At 57.7% G+C, this 15,564-nt stretch overlaps 1 protein-coding gene across 3 annotated transcripts in view; it reads left to right on the forward strand.

Moving 5' to 3' along the window:
- The window catches only part of SMPD3 (sphingomyelin phosphodiesterase 3), a 78,269-nt gene extending 64,826 nt beyond the window's left edge, over positions 1-13,443 (forward strand). For all 3 annotated transcript variants that reach the window (XM_044255865.1, XM_044255866.1, XM_044255867.1), the window contains exons 3-9: positions 1,905-3,440; positions 8,117-8,192; positions 8,323-8,478; positions 10,052-10,141; positions 10,385-10,448; positions 12,330-12,492; positions 12,759-13,443. In XM_044255865.1, coding sequence (XP_044111800.1) covers positions 2,115-3,440; positions 8,117-8,192; positions 8,323-8,478; positions 10,052-10,141; positions 10,385-10,448; positions 12,330-12,492; positions 12,759-12,860 — 1,977 coding nt within the window. In that variant the 5' untranslated portion in view covers positions 1,905-2,114 and the 3' untranslated portion in view covers positions 12,861-13,443. The remainder of the gene's footprint in view (positions 1-1,904; positions 3,441-8,116; positions 8,193-8,322; positions 8,479-10,051; positions 10,142-10,384; positions 10,449-12,329; positions 12,493-12,758) is intronic.
- Positions 13,444-15,564: the final 2,121 nt, after the last annotated feature.

The raw sequence follows: 15,564 nt of genomic DNA on the forward strand, positions 1-15,564 counted from the left end.
CAGACACCAGCTAAAGTTCATCTTTAGATGTTAGCAAGTACCTTGTCCCCACTAAATCAGCCCTGGAGATGTGGCCACAGGAGTGCACTGAAGTGACAGGTGCATTCCGGAGACCCCACCCCACCCCCTCCTTGCACCTCAGGCCTGGAGGCAGTGCAGATTGACCTCCAGTCACCCACCCACTTCCTGAGCTCCTGCTGTATGGCCCCAGGACCCGCCAGGCCCCTCAATGCAGCCCCTTCTTCCAGGAAGCTCCCAGTCTGCTGGGAGGTGGCTGTGACCCATGAGCTTGATGACCTGGAACTGCAGAGACCAGGCCATGCACAATGCAGACAGGAGCCCCCCAGGGAGCTACCTAAGCCAGCTGGCAAGGAGAGGCAAAGGGGGCAAAAGGGCCTCTCTGAGGAGGTGAATTCTGAGCTGAGTCCAGAAGAAAAGGGGTGAGCTCGGTGAGGGGCAGGGCAGGGACAGGAAACCACATTCCACCAAGTGGGATCCGGGCACAAGGGAGATGGGGCTGCAGACATGGCAGGCCTGGCTGGGACACAAGACAGCCAAAAAAGGGCCCACAGAGGGTTTTGTGGGTTTGGGGTATCTGAGGGATGGTCAGACTAGACAGAATCCCCCCAGCCACTGTGTGGAACTTGGCCTGAGAGAGACGCAGCCAAGACAGTACTTGAAGCATCATGCACTCATGGACCAGCACAGGAGTTCCAGGATAAGGACAGATGCGATGTGGGGACTGAGGGGGAGGCAAAACCCAAATGGCACCCAGGTCCTAGCTGCAGTGCCCAGGGAGGCAGGGGAAAGACAAGCGGTGGGCCAGGATGGATGGAACATGGGCACAGACCCCAACTCTCCATGGCACCAGGGCAGAGGCTGGACTGGGTCGGGGAGACAGTGAATAGGAAGTGAACCCCCCAACAGACTGGGTAATGAAGACTCAAGATGTTGGCTATACCAGCTTCATCACACAATGATCTCCCATGGTCCCTCGAGGCTGGGCCAACACTCCAGACTCTTGGCCTTTCTTAATTCTACGTTCAGCACAGTAATTCGCTGGCAGCCTCTGCTAGGCAGGGCCCTAAGACCTGGTCTGAGGCTCGTGCCTTGGCTGGGACAGGAACCCAGGGTGGACTCATTCCTCCAGCCACGGGCCTCAGCTGGGCCCAGGCTGCATCTCAGGCTTAGGGGAGAAGCTTGGGCCAGATCCTCACAGCTCCAGGATGTTTCTCCAAAAGTCAGAGGGACCATCATTCTGGATGTGGGTTAAGGCCCGGGCAGTGCCAGGATCCTGGCTGGTCAGAGATTTCCGGGGGTGGGGGTAGGGTCAGCAGGGGTGGGAGGGCAAGAGTGGGCTGATGCTGCAGGATGGGCACTGTGAGAGCCTGGTTGTGGGTGGAGCCCTCCTCTCAGGGGTCCTCCTGCCAGCGACACTGCCCTGCACCCCAGGACTCTCTGACCCCATGTCTCTGCTGTTTGCTCCCCCTCTGTTCTGACCTGAAAGACACTCAGTGACAAGCAGGTGTATTTGAGGATCCTCTGAATCAGGGTCACCCATTACCCATTCCAGGCACACTCCTGGCTCCTGGTGGGCTTCTGGCTGCTCCAGGCCAGCGTCAGGCCCAGGAACCCTCCAGGATCCCCAGGCTGCCTCCCAAATGCCCACAGAGCTAGGCCCCTCCAAAATCTGGCGTTCATTTCTGAGCAGTTAGGCTACAAGATCAAGACAGATGTGGTCACGTCACCAAGCTGTTTACTCCAAGGAAACCAAACACACACAGGCAAACAGAATACTCCTGCTTCTGATGGAGGAAGCGGGAACAGGGTGAGGGAGCGAGTGACCCCAACATCTGACCTGCGCCCCTAAGGATGAGTAAAGCCCCTTATTTTCTGTCTTACAGGCTCCCTGGCGGGCCTTGGTGGCCCAGTATGGCGCACTGAGGTGAATCATGCCTGGCTGGCCAGCACTCACCACTGACCACCCAGAGACGCATCTCACCAGGAGGTGACCCCTTCTCCACCTGCTCCCCCACCCCACCCCTCGCAAGAAAGTGCCCGCACTGCCACGGACACCATGTAGTAGGGCCGGCCGCGGCGCCCAGTGAGCTGCGATGGTTTTGTACACGGCCCCCTTTCCCAATAGCTGTCTGTCCGCCCTGCATGCCGTGTCCTGGGCGCTCATCTTCCCATGCTACTGGCTGACAGACCGGCTCGTGGCCTCCTTCATCCCCACCACCTACGAGAAGCGCCAGCGGGCGGACGACCCGTGCTACCTCCAGCTGCTCTGCACTGTGCTCTTCACGCCCGTCTACCTGGCCCTCCTGGTTGCCTCGCTGCCCTTCGCCTTTGTCGGGTTCCTCCTCTGGTCCCCACTGCAGTCCGTCCGCCGACCCTACATCTACTCCCGGCTAGAGGACAAGGGCCTGGCTGGTGGGGCGGCCCTGCTCAGTGAATGGAAGGGTACAGGTCCTGGCAAAAGCTTCTGCTTTGCCACTGCCAACCTCTGCCTCCTCCCTGACTCACTGGCCAGGCTCAACAATGTTTTTAACACCCAAGCGCGGGCCAAAGAGATCGGGCAGAGAATCCGCAATGGGGCCAGTCGGCCCCAGATTAAAATCTACATTGATTCGCCCACCAACACCTCCATCAGCGCGGCCAGCTTCAGCAGCCTGGTGTCACCGCAGGGCAGCGATGGCGTGGCCAAGGCCGTCCCCGGGAGCATTAAGAGGACGGCCTCTGTGGAATACAAGGGTGACGGCAGCGGTCGTCACCCCAGTGACGAGGCTGCCAATGGCCCGGCCGCCGGGGAGCCGGCGGAGGGTAGCCTGGAGGACGCCTGCATCGTGCGCATCGGAGGCGAGGAGGGGAGCCGGCCCCCTGAAGCCGACGACAGCGTTGCTGGGGGCCAAGCCAGGAATGGGGCTGGTGGGGCCCCCCAGGGCCAGACACCCAACCATAGTCAGCGGGACGGGGACTCGGGGAGCCTGGGCAGCCCATCGGCCTCCAGGGAGTCCCTGGTGAAGGTGCGGGCCGCGGCAGACGGCGGCGGCAGTGGGGAGCCGGGCGCCACCAACAGCAAGTTCCCCTACAAGGCCTCCGGGGTGAAGAAGGCGGCTGCACGCAAGAGGCGGCACCCGGACGAGGCCTTTGACCACGAGGTGTCCGCTTTCTTCCCCGCCAACCTGGACTTCCTGTGTCTGCAGGAGGTGTTTGACAAGCGGGCAGCCGCCAAGTTGAAAGACCAGCTGCACGGCTACTTCGAGTACATTCTGTACGACGTCGGGGTCTATGGCTGCCAAGGCTGCTGCAGCTTCAAGTGTCTCAACAGCGGCCTCTTCTTTGCCAGCCGCTACCCTATCATGGACGTGGCCTATCACTGTTACCCCAATGGGCGGCGCTCCGATGGCCTGGCCTCGAAAGGGGCGCTGTTTCTCAAGGTAGGAGGCTGTGGCCATGCCCCGGGGCACACAACAGCCTGTGGCAGAGCCTTGGTCGGGGGGCGGGGAGGACAGTGGGCTGCAGTCAGGGGGTCCTTCCACTCTGGGAGGGCTGGGGACAGGCCAGGCCTCCCCTGGAGCTGAGCCAGTGGGCGCCCAGCTTGGTGACAAGGGCCGAGGGTTCAGGCTCAGACAGGCCTGGCCAGGTGCTCTTGGGCAAGTTCCTCAGGTCTCTGAGCCATTATCTCCTCATTTGTAAGAAACCTAGTGCCCATTCATGGGGCAGGGAGTGAGCTTGAGGCCTGGGAGGGTCCTTGTGCCAGCAGTGAAGATGACAGCAATCAAGGGAGGAGGCGGCGGCAGGGGGCCCCTGCCCACAAAGGGGCAAACGCCCGCTCACTTAGGCCCACAGCCTCACTGGCTGGGTGCCCCCTCCCTCCCGGTTCTCGAGCAGCTGCCATGCCAGGCCCTCTGCCCACCAGCCCAAGGCTTCGCTTCCATAGTCACTAATTAAAGTGAATCATAATTATTTCTGCTAATTTGGATGCAATTGCAGGAGTTTTTAGACCATGGTAATTTGGTCATTACCCGTTATCTTCTACTGAGCCTGACATGCTCCAAGTGTTGACTTTTTTGTTCCCTACGCAAAAGCCATTCTCGGCGTTTCCAGAATTTTGGGAAGCACCATTTGGCCAGATGCTACAGGACCCAGACCCCACACCACAGTGCTCAGTGGTTCTTATGCAGCTCTGTAGGCCCACAGTTCGGGGTCTTTGACTCTTCTCTCACAGCCTGAGATGCTGAAATTGAATGAACTCCTCTTACCTCCCCATTTTGGCATATGGTTCATCAATGTTCTGTTCCTCGGATATATTTTTGTCTCAGCAGCTGGAGTGACTTTCTGGGGGAAGGAGGGGACGTGTTGTCAAGCTTAAGAGAAGAGCGTACCCTCTCCCTCCCACCTGCTCTGCCACAGATGGTTCAGAAGCTGGGGACCCCCTTGGCCCTACCCCCAGCCCACACCCTCGTCTCCCTCCTTGGTCTGGCTCTGCCGACCACCTTGCCCACCAGGGTGATGACAGTATTCTTGGGACGGCCTCTCTGCTGCTGACATTCTTCTCACCTCTCTGGCCATTCCTTCCAGGCTCCTGGTCCCCTGCCCAGCCTCGAACCGCTGATGCTCCCTCTGCTCCTTCGCTTAAAACTGGTCTGCAGCTATGTTTGATTTGGTCCACAGCATTAACAAGTTTCCTGTGTTGGCCGACATTTAAAAATCAAGATATTCCACCTAAAATCTAGTTTGCAATTTCTGTCCGACCTCGCAGATCTGACAGCATCTGGCAGGCCTCCTCCCACCTGTCCGGCTCTCAGCCCGAGCTGAGGGTTGACAGCCCCCACAGCAGGGCGACCCGACCTCACTTGGGTAGGCCTCTTCATTTCCAAGTGGTCACCATGCCAGCACCCCCCTCCCTGCACCTGCCTGGGGAAGTCACTCCACAGACTCCCTTTCCACACCTGCTTGAGGGCTCTTGCATTTGTCCCAGCCCACACCTCTCCCCTGAGCCCCCAACCCCATGTCCGGGTGCCTCCTGGACACCATTCTCTTTCACTTATTATCTGCCCATCTCCATCAGCCAGGTTCCACCATGCCCGCTTTGACTCCTCCCTGTGCCCTGAGCCCCTCTCCTTCATCCAGGCTCCTAATTTCACTTTTCAAATACGTCTAGGTCCACCCCTTACCCCCAGCTGCACTGTCATGGCCCAGGCCACCATTCCTCTGCATCTGCCTTTGTTTGGGGCTGTCCTTCCCCTCCCAACTCCATTCCCCTCCAGTGCTGTCCTGGGTCTGACTCCTGCCCACTTCCTGCTGCCTCAGGGAGAAGCCCAGCCTTCAGTGCTGGGGGGCTCTGCTCCAGCATCCCACTCCCCCAGGGGCCTCCGTGCCTGGCTCCCTGTGTCCCGGTCCCACCCTGGCTTGGCCACGCTGCTTCTGTGAAGCTTTCACAGCACGGCCAGCAAGAGCCAGCTTTCCCTCTGTGGGACCCTCAGCCCTGCTCCCCAGCCCTCCTGCTGCCTGTTACTCTGTCAGACAGAAAGGAGAATGCGCCATTTGAGCCCTGTACACAGCAGACCCAGCCCATCTGCTGGGGAAAGCGTGCCTGTTTCTCCTGCCTGGAGGAGTGAAATAAATGAGAATTCAGGAGACAGGCCCGGGGCTGGGGGTTGGAAGGCTGCAGGTGGAGACCAGTGCTCCTTCATCTGCATCCCTTCTCCCCCCACCACCCACTCTGCGGCAGGTCTATGCCTGAGGACAACGTGCTTTCCTAATACCGTCGCACCCTGAGAAGGGACTGGAACCCCTGGCTGCTCCTTAGGTGTGGGAGAGCCTGATTCTGGGCCCCTTCTCTGTTGACAGTCTTTGCCCATCATGACTACCAGGCACAGCCTCTCAGTGTGATTGTTTTTCCAAGAGAAACACAAACCTCTGCAACTCCCAAGGACTCAAGCCAGAGCAGAATCAATCAGTTCAAGCACGTAGGGATGTAGGTCCTGGCAGCTCACAGGGCTGACGGGGATGACGGAGAGCAGGGAAGTCGCCAGAGTGGCCGAGACATGGGCTGGATGTGGCTGAGGGACAGGCAGCTGGTAGCTGGGTCCTTGTGGCTGTGTCTTCCTTCCCTCCCGCTGTACTCCTGAAGGCGGTGGGGTGGGGGTGGGGGGTTGTTGAGTGGTGCACCTCACCTGTCCTTGTGCAGGTCTTAGCACAGGCAGGTGACACCAAGTGCTGAGTGAGTGAGGGGCTGATGCACTAAGACCCTAGAGTGGGTGAAAAGCCTGGCAAGTCACCAGGAGTTGAGAAAGCAGCAGAGAGTAGGATGAGGAGCTGGGCTCGGGGCAGCTAACATCTAATGTGAACCGGCCTCCGCCAAAAGAGCCTCATAACCCCGAGCCAATTCTAGTATAATTGTAGCATAACCCTCCGACCTGTTGTAAGGCTCTAGTAAGGCAGGGTCCATGAAGCTCCAAGCCCTAGTGCTCACAGCATATTATTTCGGGGGAACAGATGCATTGCCCCAGGAATACAAGGGGCAAGAGCGCCATCGTGTGGCCACTGGGAGGCACAGTGGTTTTCTTAAAAGACCATGTTGTGTTTTTGCAACGGTGCACATGAATGGTATGTGATTTCGCAAGACACTGTGGGGCAGGGGAGTGGTGGTGGTACTGAAAGGCCGAGGTTTGAGGTTTGGGTCTAGATTGTGGGCCAGAAATGACTGGCAAACATGGGACTTTATAAACAGCCCCAATTCAGGCTGTACTGCCCATTTTCAAGTAACCAGATGTTCATCCTGCTGGGCATTGGAGAAGGAGAGATATGCATCCATCCAGGCTGGGAGAGGAGCTGGAGAGCTAAGAATGCCTAATGATGCGGAAACCCATATGGAGGAGAATAATGCCTACCTGACTTCGGCAGCACAAACAAAGATGGAAGCCTCCCCAGGCTCTCAGACTGGAGGGCCCGTGATGTGGCAGGGTTGGCGAGTCCAGACCACTTTTAGCTGGGGGATGAGCAGAGTCATGTTCAGCAGATAGATATCCCTTAGCTATAAACTGGTCTCTACAGTCACCTTCCCTGGACAGTTCCCAGGGTCCAGGATCTCATTATCATAGAAAACCCATTCTGGAATGGATTAAAGAAGTTTGGGGAAGACTGCTGAGGTTCAGGTGGGAGGAAAGCCCAGAGAGAGAGAGAGAGAGCGAGCTCTGGGGAATGGCAACCACAGATGATCTAAGGGACACCCCTGGCGGGAAGTGTGGGGGGGGTCTCCCATTGCAGCCTCCAGCAGCTCTGCTGGGATCAGAGGCCTGGAGAGCAGCGGGCTGGGCAGCATCACTTAACTCCACAACCACAGCCCCATTGGCTCAGGCTTGCAGGGGGGTCACCACTGGGGGGTGTTTCGGGTGGTCTGTGATGTCGTTACACTTTAGCCTGTGGAGACACCCCACCAGGATCATTAGCACTTGGGCACAGAGTCTCAGAGGACCGCCCCCCACACTGCCCACCCATGAGGTCACCGCATGACAGGTGCCAAGGAGATGGAGGCCATAGCTGTCATCTCAGATCAGGAAACCACTGCCCAGAAGCAGATGAAGTGGCTTCTCGTGGAGCCACGGGGGCAGAGGCTGGGGAGAGAGCAGAGGGCAGGGCCCTCTCCGTGTCAGGAAGGATGTCAGGCTCTGAGGCTGGGCTGCTCCCAAAGGGGAGCTTGGCTTAGACTTTGGAGGAATGGGCTCCAGGGTGGGATGAGGCCTAGGCTGTGGCTAAGGGAAGGGAGAACAGCCATCAGACAGGAGTGGGCAAGGAACCGAGGAGCTGGCATGTGAGGGTCATCCACATGGACACTCGTCACCAGGAGACGGCCAGGTTATAAGGAGGAAATCGGCGGGGATTTCTGCATTTTCCTCCTATAATGCTTGCATGTTTTACTAGTGGCACTTAGCATGCCAGAAGCTGGTATTTCTTGATATGTCTGCCTCCCATACTAGACCAGAAGCTCCTGGAAGCATGACCTTGCTGTTCCTACCTGGGTCCTAGTGTAGCCGGGAGCTGACAGAAATGGGCTTGTACTCAGGATAATGTCGACTTCATCGTCAACACCTCCCTCCCTCCCCAACAGGTGCAGGTGGGAAGCACACCTCAGGACCAAAGAATTGTCGGGTACATTTCCTGCACACACCTGCACGCCCTGCCAGGTAGGATCTGGCGGCCCCGGGCTTTCCAGGGGGTGGGGCATCAGCCCCCCACAGGCTGGGGTCGGCACCCCGGCCTGGAGGGGGGCTCACTGCAGCTCCGCCATCTAATCTCTCCGGCTCTGCCCCACAGAGGACAGTGCCATCCGGTGTGAGCAGCTGGACCTGCTTCAGGACTGGCTGGCTGATTTCCGAAAATCTACCTCCTCGTCCAGCACAGCCAACCCCGAGGAGCTGGTGGTGTTTGATGTCATCTGTGGAGATTTTAATTTTGACAACTGCTCCTCAGGTGAGGTGGTGGTCCTCCCCAGTCGGGTCAGCTCCTGGGGAGGGCACGGGCTCCAGGCACAGCGGGAAAGGCTTGGGTTTTGCAGCTTGAAGAACTTCCTGCTCCTCGGGAGCATGTGGGTGAGATATTAGCAAGACTGTGATTTCTCTGCCCCCTAGAAATCCTAAAATGAGAAGAGCCCACGCTCTGCCTAGAAAGCGCAGAGGCCTCCTTACAGGAGACAAAGAGATGCCCTAAAAATGAACTCTGACAAAGAAGCCTCGGGGCCTCTGAAACTCAGACTATGGGCGAGTCAGCTAACACTACCCACCAGGTCCTCAGTCATCTCTTGCTGTGCACCAGGCACAGTTCTAACCTCTAACGGCTGTTTCATTTAAATCTCAGAACTACACTGACGGTGAGCATGGTGTTGATCTACAAGGGTGGGAGAGGAAGCAGAGACCCAGACAGGCCCAGTCACTAGTCCAAGGTCACAGAGGCAGGAAGTGGTGAACTGGGATTTGAACCCTGGTCATTTTGCCTTTAACCTAAATTAGGTTAAAAAACTAAAAACTAATCATGGGCAATCTTTTAAATAATTGACTTAAATAACTAACCTGGTGATCACATGGATCTCAGGGACCTCCTGGGAGTTTGTGCAGCTCTGAGCTTCTCCCTGCCAGAGGAGCTGATGGGAGCAACACCAACTCCCCCCCCACCCCCACCCACTGGCTCCTGGGCTCCTTCCACACCAGCCCCAGCCCAGGAGAATCTATAGAGTTTCACCCCATGAGTGACATGGGGTATATGAGCTCAGGCTTAGCCCTCAGGGAAGACAGGAGACCTGAAGGTCCCACCTGGAGCACAGTGCGTGCCCTTACCTGGTGGCCGCTGCTTCTGTTGGTTCATGACCCAGAAATCGACCTCTGACAATGGTGAGTAGGGAGAACAGTGTCTGCCACGGAAGGCACAGCCCCCGATCCTAGCCCACGGTTCCCTCTAAGTCACATGCCTGGTCACATGCCTGGGACCAGCTTCAAAAGCCGGCGCTCCTGGGATCTTCCTGCATCAGGGAGGGAACGCAGCATACAAAGGAAGAGGCTGCCGGAGGGTTCCACCTGCTCGGGCCCCACCTGGTACCTGTCTTTCCTCCCAGGCACTTTCTGGCTCCATGAGTTGGCCGGACAAACTGGAATCCAGGGCAGGTCACCTGTCTCTCTCTCCACCTCGTATGGTCACTCCTCACTCAACCTGGGCACCCAGGTCCATGAGGGCAGGACCACCGGCCAGGGCAGCATCAGCTGGCCCCCTACAGGGTTTGCCGCCACATCTGGGCACCACCTGGAGGGAGCCCAGGAGGACCAGTGACCACTGTTCTCAGAAGATAGCTCAACCCAGCGCTGGGGGTGGGGGGTGGAGGGGCATTCTCAAGGACACAGAAAACCAGTGACAAACGGACCACAGAGCATACCCAGTGGCAGTTAGCCAAGGGACTCAGTGCTATCTGGTCAGGGTGACTAGAAGCAGAGACAGGCAGCCCTCGAGGACAGACACCCTGTGCCCCACAGCACTGCCTCCCTCCCTCCCCACACAGATGACAAGCTGGAGCAGCAGCACTCCCTGTTTACACACTACAAGGACCCCTGCCGCCTGGGGCCGGGAGAGGAGAAGTCCTGGGCCATCGGTGAGCTGGGGCTGGGCCAGAAGGTTGAGGGTGGGGGCACCAAGGGAGGACAGGGGGAGGGTACTGCCAAGGCCCGACTCTACACCAAGATTGGGCTCTCCACAGGCTTCTCAGGAAGACTTCAGGCCCTGCCCCCAAGACCCCACTGCAAGGGGCAGGGCCAGTCAACTGCCCAGGGAGGCAGCCCTCCTAGAGGCTGGCTGGGCCCTGCCTGCAGTGACCACTCTTGCCTCTTGTTCCCAGGTACCATGCTGGACACAGACAACCTCTATGACGAGGAAGTGTGCACCCCTGACAATCTGCAGAAGTAAGCAGCAGTCGGCAGTCTTACTGCCACAGTCATGCTGGGGAGGGTGGTTCCCAGGGCCGGGAAAAGCACTGAGCCCCGACTCTGGTGTGGGGAGCCGGTTGTGCCGGGCAGAGTGGAGCACACAGTTCCGTGGGAAGGAAGCCTGTGAGGGCCTCGGGGACTGAAGGTGGGGTGGGTGGAGACTCGCGGGGGGCGTGGGGATTGTGTGCCCACAAAGAAGCCTCCCACCAGGATGAGGGTCTCGAGGTGGCATTTCCTACATCAGCACCAGTGTCCAGGCTCACTTTGGAAGAGCTCAGCCTGCCATCCTGTTGAGGCCCTTCCGGGAAGGGATCTCTCCAGGCAAGGGCAAGGGTTGCCGCAGCCCTTGTGGAAGGCCTAGGGAGATGGCCTGTGTTGCAGGATCCTGGCAGCTGGTAGCCACCAATTAGGCAAATTAAAATATGAGGGGAGCTAACACAAACCAGTGTTCTCAAAGTAGAGACAGTTCCATCCCAGCCAAACTTCATACTTGAACCTGATGAGGCTTCCATAAAGGGACATTTGAGAGGCCAGCAGCAGAACCAATATATAACTCACAGCCTCAGACTGCACAGTCAGGGCGGTGGCTCCTCACAGCTCATTTGAGCCAATTAATTGGATTATAGACTAAATTTGAAACATCATCCTATGCTGAGAAAATTATCTTTTTATGAGTTGATGATTAAAAAATGACTATCAGTAACTCTTAGATCACTGATGCTAGAATTAATTATCAAAGGCAAAGGACAGTAATAGATTATATTTCTGAGATGTAGTGATGTTCTGCATGTCATTAGTGTATTTATCTCAGGGCTGATAAAAACCTTGTAGAAACCCATGTCTGCTGGCTGTGCACGTCCAGGCGCCCCTTCCATGTGTCCAGGCATCAGCCGGCCCACAGGGCCTGTGCGGTGTGTGTCGGTGCCTGCCCTCTGCCAGTCTCCCGTGAAGGCTCTTCACAGCGGAGGCTCAGGCTCCAGAGAAAACCTGGCGGGAAGGGAACAGTAGACAGGAAGTCAGAAGGCCTGGATTCAGGGTGCTGACACCCCACCCGAGCACTTCATACACCCTGTAGACCCACACTTCCGCACCAGCATCAGTTTCTTTCCTCCAAGAAATGGGACGGCAGACACACCCCATGTTTTTTTTTCCCCCCAAGTTTTATTGATCTAAGTCATCTCAACACCCAACGTGGGGCCCAAACTCACCATCTCAATATCAAGAGTCACAAGCACTTCTATAGATGCCCCCCTACACAGTTCCTTTCTCAGCATGCCTGGTCCCCAAAACATCCTGGGGCCCACAGTGATCATCCCTGTGTCAGAAGAGAGCTCATGTGGCACGGCCGCTCAGAGATAGACAGACCCAGGAGTCCAGTCCCAAAACAGGGCCTGGGTCATCTCCAGGCTCCCCCAGCCCCCTGCTGATCTGAAACAACAGTCCCAGGAGGTCTGGGGATTCTGGGAGAGACGAGTCCCTAAGGTTCCCTGCAAAGACCCTTTGCCGAAACAGGTCCCCCCACCCTGTTCTGCTCCTGTTTCCGTCTCGGCCCCAGGTTCTGGGCAATGCTGTGTCCAAACTTCAGCCACAGCCATGCCCAAAGTGGACACAGGACGTTCCCGGACGGACTCTGGAGCAGCACGGCTCAGCCAGGAATTCATAGGCTCACACTGAGTGTCCCTCCACCCAGGCCCCTTCTGGCTCCACGGGAAGACAGATCTTAAACACAGGGTTTGGTCTGACCTGCTTCTCTCTCACTTGGGGATGAGAACGTGGCTCTATACTCAGGATCTGGGGCCTGGGGAAGGGGGCAAAGGGGCTCACCTCACGTCCTGTGTCTTCCTGTGTGTCGATCAGGGTCTTGGAGAGCGAGGAAGGCCGCAGGGAGTACCTGGCCTTCCCCACCAGCAAGAGCCCTGGGGCAGGCCAGAAGGGACGCAAGGACCTGCTGAAGGGCAATGGCAGGCGCATCGACTACATGCTGTACGCGGAAGAGGGGCTGTGCCCGGACTGGAAGGCCGTGAGTCGGGGGCAGGCTGGGCAGCCAGGCCACGCCTATAGATAGGGGACCCTTGCCCTGCACCCCTCAACAGCACAGATCTCTTCTCTGAAAACCAGACTGGTCAGTCCCAAAGACCCTGGGGCTCCATGTAAGGCTCCCACCCCTCAGTATCCAGGAAGATCCTGGCCAGTTCCAGCCCCTACCCCGCAGCCCCACTCCTGCGCTCTGGGCCCCTCCTTTGTAGACTATCCTCTGGATCTAAAAGGAATGCTTTTCCCCAACAGGAGGTGGAAGAATTCAGTTTTATCACCCAGCTGTCCGGCCTGACTGACCACCTTCCAGTGGCCATGCGGCTGATGGTGTCTGCAGGGGAGGAGGAGGCATAGACCAGCCACGTCATTCCGAGCAGCAGGGCCTCTGCCAGCCCTTTGAGCCGAAGCACCTCTCTGGCCCTGTCCCCTCCAGCCAGCACCCCTGGTGCTGGGGGAGGAGGGCAGGGACCCGGGTGTAGCCTCAGTCTGTCCCAGGTGAGCTGGAACCAGCGCCGCCCTACACCTCTGGGCACTGACTGTGGACAGAGTCAGGCCGGCCTTGGGAGCCGCAGCTGCCCAACAGTGCCATTCTTTCAAAACATGATTTTCTACAAATCTACAGCACAACCTAGTTTGTAACCCGGGGGTTAGTATGAGAACCGGGTTTCTGTACTCTTTGTATCTCTTCTCAAGCTTCGTCCAGGGTTCATTATTTTTGTCCGCTGCCATATCGTCTCGCATGCCTGCACCCTCGCATGCACACTGCCCGCATGTCACGTGCCACACCGTAGCCACACAGACCCCTATCTCAGGCCTCACCCAAGGCCGAACTCCAAACACAATCAGAACCAGCCAAAGAAGCATTCCTGGGCACAGGGCCGCCAGCGCCCGCCTCCAGCCTGGACGGCCAGCAAGCCGGGACCATGAGGATGTGTCCAGTTACCAGCAAGCCCCAGCTCTTCCCAGGGTCTTGCATTCAAGGGCGATTACATTTTAAAAAGAAAAACAGAAAAAGAAAACTACCCTTCACTTTAGAGGGTCTGCAAACCATGAGGGAGAACCCTGCTTGGGCTTCCCCTCCCAGCCAGCCAGGGCCCCAGAGGCTCCCCCAAGAGACTTCAAAGTGGGCAAAGGGAATCTGAGACAGTATCACTTTTTCACAGGGAAAAGGGGAACTCATGCTATAAAAGGGTGGGGGTGGGGGTTTCAGGTATTCCAAATGATCAATTTATGGCTTCTCTTCTGTCAAAACCAACACAACCTTTTTCTGCCTGATCCCATTTCCCTTCTGGACACCTCTCTGGTTTGGGACCAAGCTTTCCCTGGCTGAGCTCAGGAACTGTCTGCCTGCCTCTGGAATGAGGCTGCAGCTCTGTCCTCCCAGGCCCATCCTGCAAGGTGACCCAGGGGCCCTGGATGAAGAGGCAGAAAGCCCAGGTGCAGACCGGCCTGTCCCCTCCCCCTCACCAGTGTGGAGGCTGGGGGTGAAGGCCAAGGGCCACTGCTTGCCTGGGGCAGCACATGGTACTGGTTGGCATCTAGGCCCACAGATGCTCCCTCTGCCACCACGGGACCAGGGCCAGCCCTGGGTACCCAGGCAGGACATGGCAGAGCACGCAGGGGAGGTCTGCAGCTCCCCACTCCACAGCAGCCCTGCCTCTGCCCACCTGCCTTTTAAAACACACCCGGGATTGTTCCCCACAGTGAAGCAAGGGAGGGAGGGGTCTGATTCCCAGCGCGAGGACCCTCCAACTCGGAAGACTGTTCTTGTCAACCCCCACTGGTCTCCCCTCCTTGAAGCGCCCTGACCTTGTGCCCACTTGGCTCAGAGCCGGATCTGCCCAGCAAGGCTGGGGAGTGCACCAGGACCCTTCAAATACTAGAAGCCTCCTGGCGCCAGTGTGTGGACGCTGTGCCTTGTCACCCACTTGAGCTGCAAGAGGGTCCCAGATTGGGGTTGGAGGGGTGAGCAGACCAACCACCCAGAGGCAGGCCCTGTGCTGGAGGAAGACACTCCAGAGCAGAGAACCACACACATGGGGACACTGGTTTGTCCCGGGCAGTGTCTGGGCTGAGGGCCTCGCTGCAAGGAGCGTTCATTCCCTAAGCCCCCAGCCCCACCCCGAGTGCAGAGCCGGGAGGGCCTGCTCACTGCTGAGCGCAGTCCCGCCAGGGCTCTCTCCCTCTGAGAGCCTGGCCTCCACGGTCCTGCGCAAGGCTCCGTGGGGTCACAGGGGACCCTACTCCTAGGAGCAGCCAAGAAGCTCTGCTCACACAGGCAGGGTCCAACTGAACACGCTCAACGCCTGGCTGGCTGGGACTGAGCCATGGCCTCCAGGCCTCGAGTCAGCTATGTCCAGGAGAACAGGAGAGACAGAGGCCAGGGTTCCTGATGCAGAGAAACGCCAGCCCCACCTCCAGCCCTCCGAGGAGCCACCTCCCACCCAGGGCAGCGGCACAGGGGCACCTGCTTTTCTCCCTCCTCACAGGGCGGCCTTAGGCAAGTCATACCTCCCCGTGCCTCGGTCATTTCCTGCCCTAATGAGGTCGCCTCTGCCCAGCCTGGCCCTGGCATCTGGAGCCAGGCCAGCCTGCATCTCACGCCCCCTCGCGCTTCCCTCTGGCGCAGCCTCATTGCTGAGGCCACCACTGCCGACCACACGTTTCATCACGGCTGTGGGATCCTAGGACCATGCACAAGCCAGACTTTTCCAGTGTGATTTTTTTAAAAAAAGAAAGAAAACACTATCAGGATCTCAGATTCTGTGGCATCTAGGCCTAGGAGGGGTGGACACGGGGGTCATCCAAATCCCCACCCACGGCCCCACGCCTGCCCCAGGCCCGGCCTCCTCCACAGAAGCCAGGAGGCAGGGGTCAGCTTCGGAAGGAAACGGTCATTTCCATTTGTCCAAACCACCTTGAGTTTTAAGTATGAATATTAGCCTTGATGCTTTTTAACTATTGTATTAACTTGCTGAGATTTAGAAATACTGTTTTAAAAAAAGAAAAAAAAAACAATTTTTTAATTTCTGTATTTTTTTCTGTATTGTATCCTCAT

The sequence above is a fragment of the Neovison vison genome, chromosome 7 (genome assembly GCF_020171115.1).
Source record: "Neovison vison isolate M4711 chromosome 7, ASM_NN_V1, whole genome shotgun sequence".
Classification (NCBI taxonomy): Eukaryota; Metazoa; Chordata; class Mammalia; order Carnivora; family Mustelidae; genus Neogale; species Neogale vison.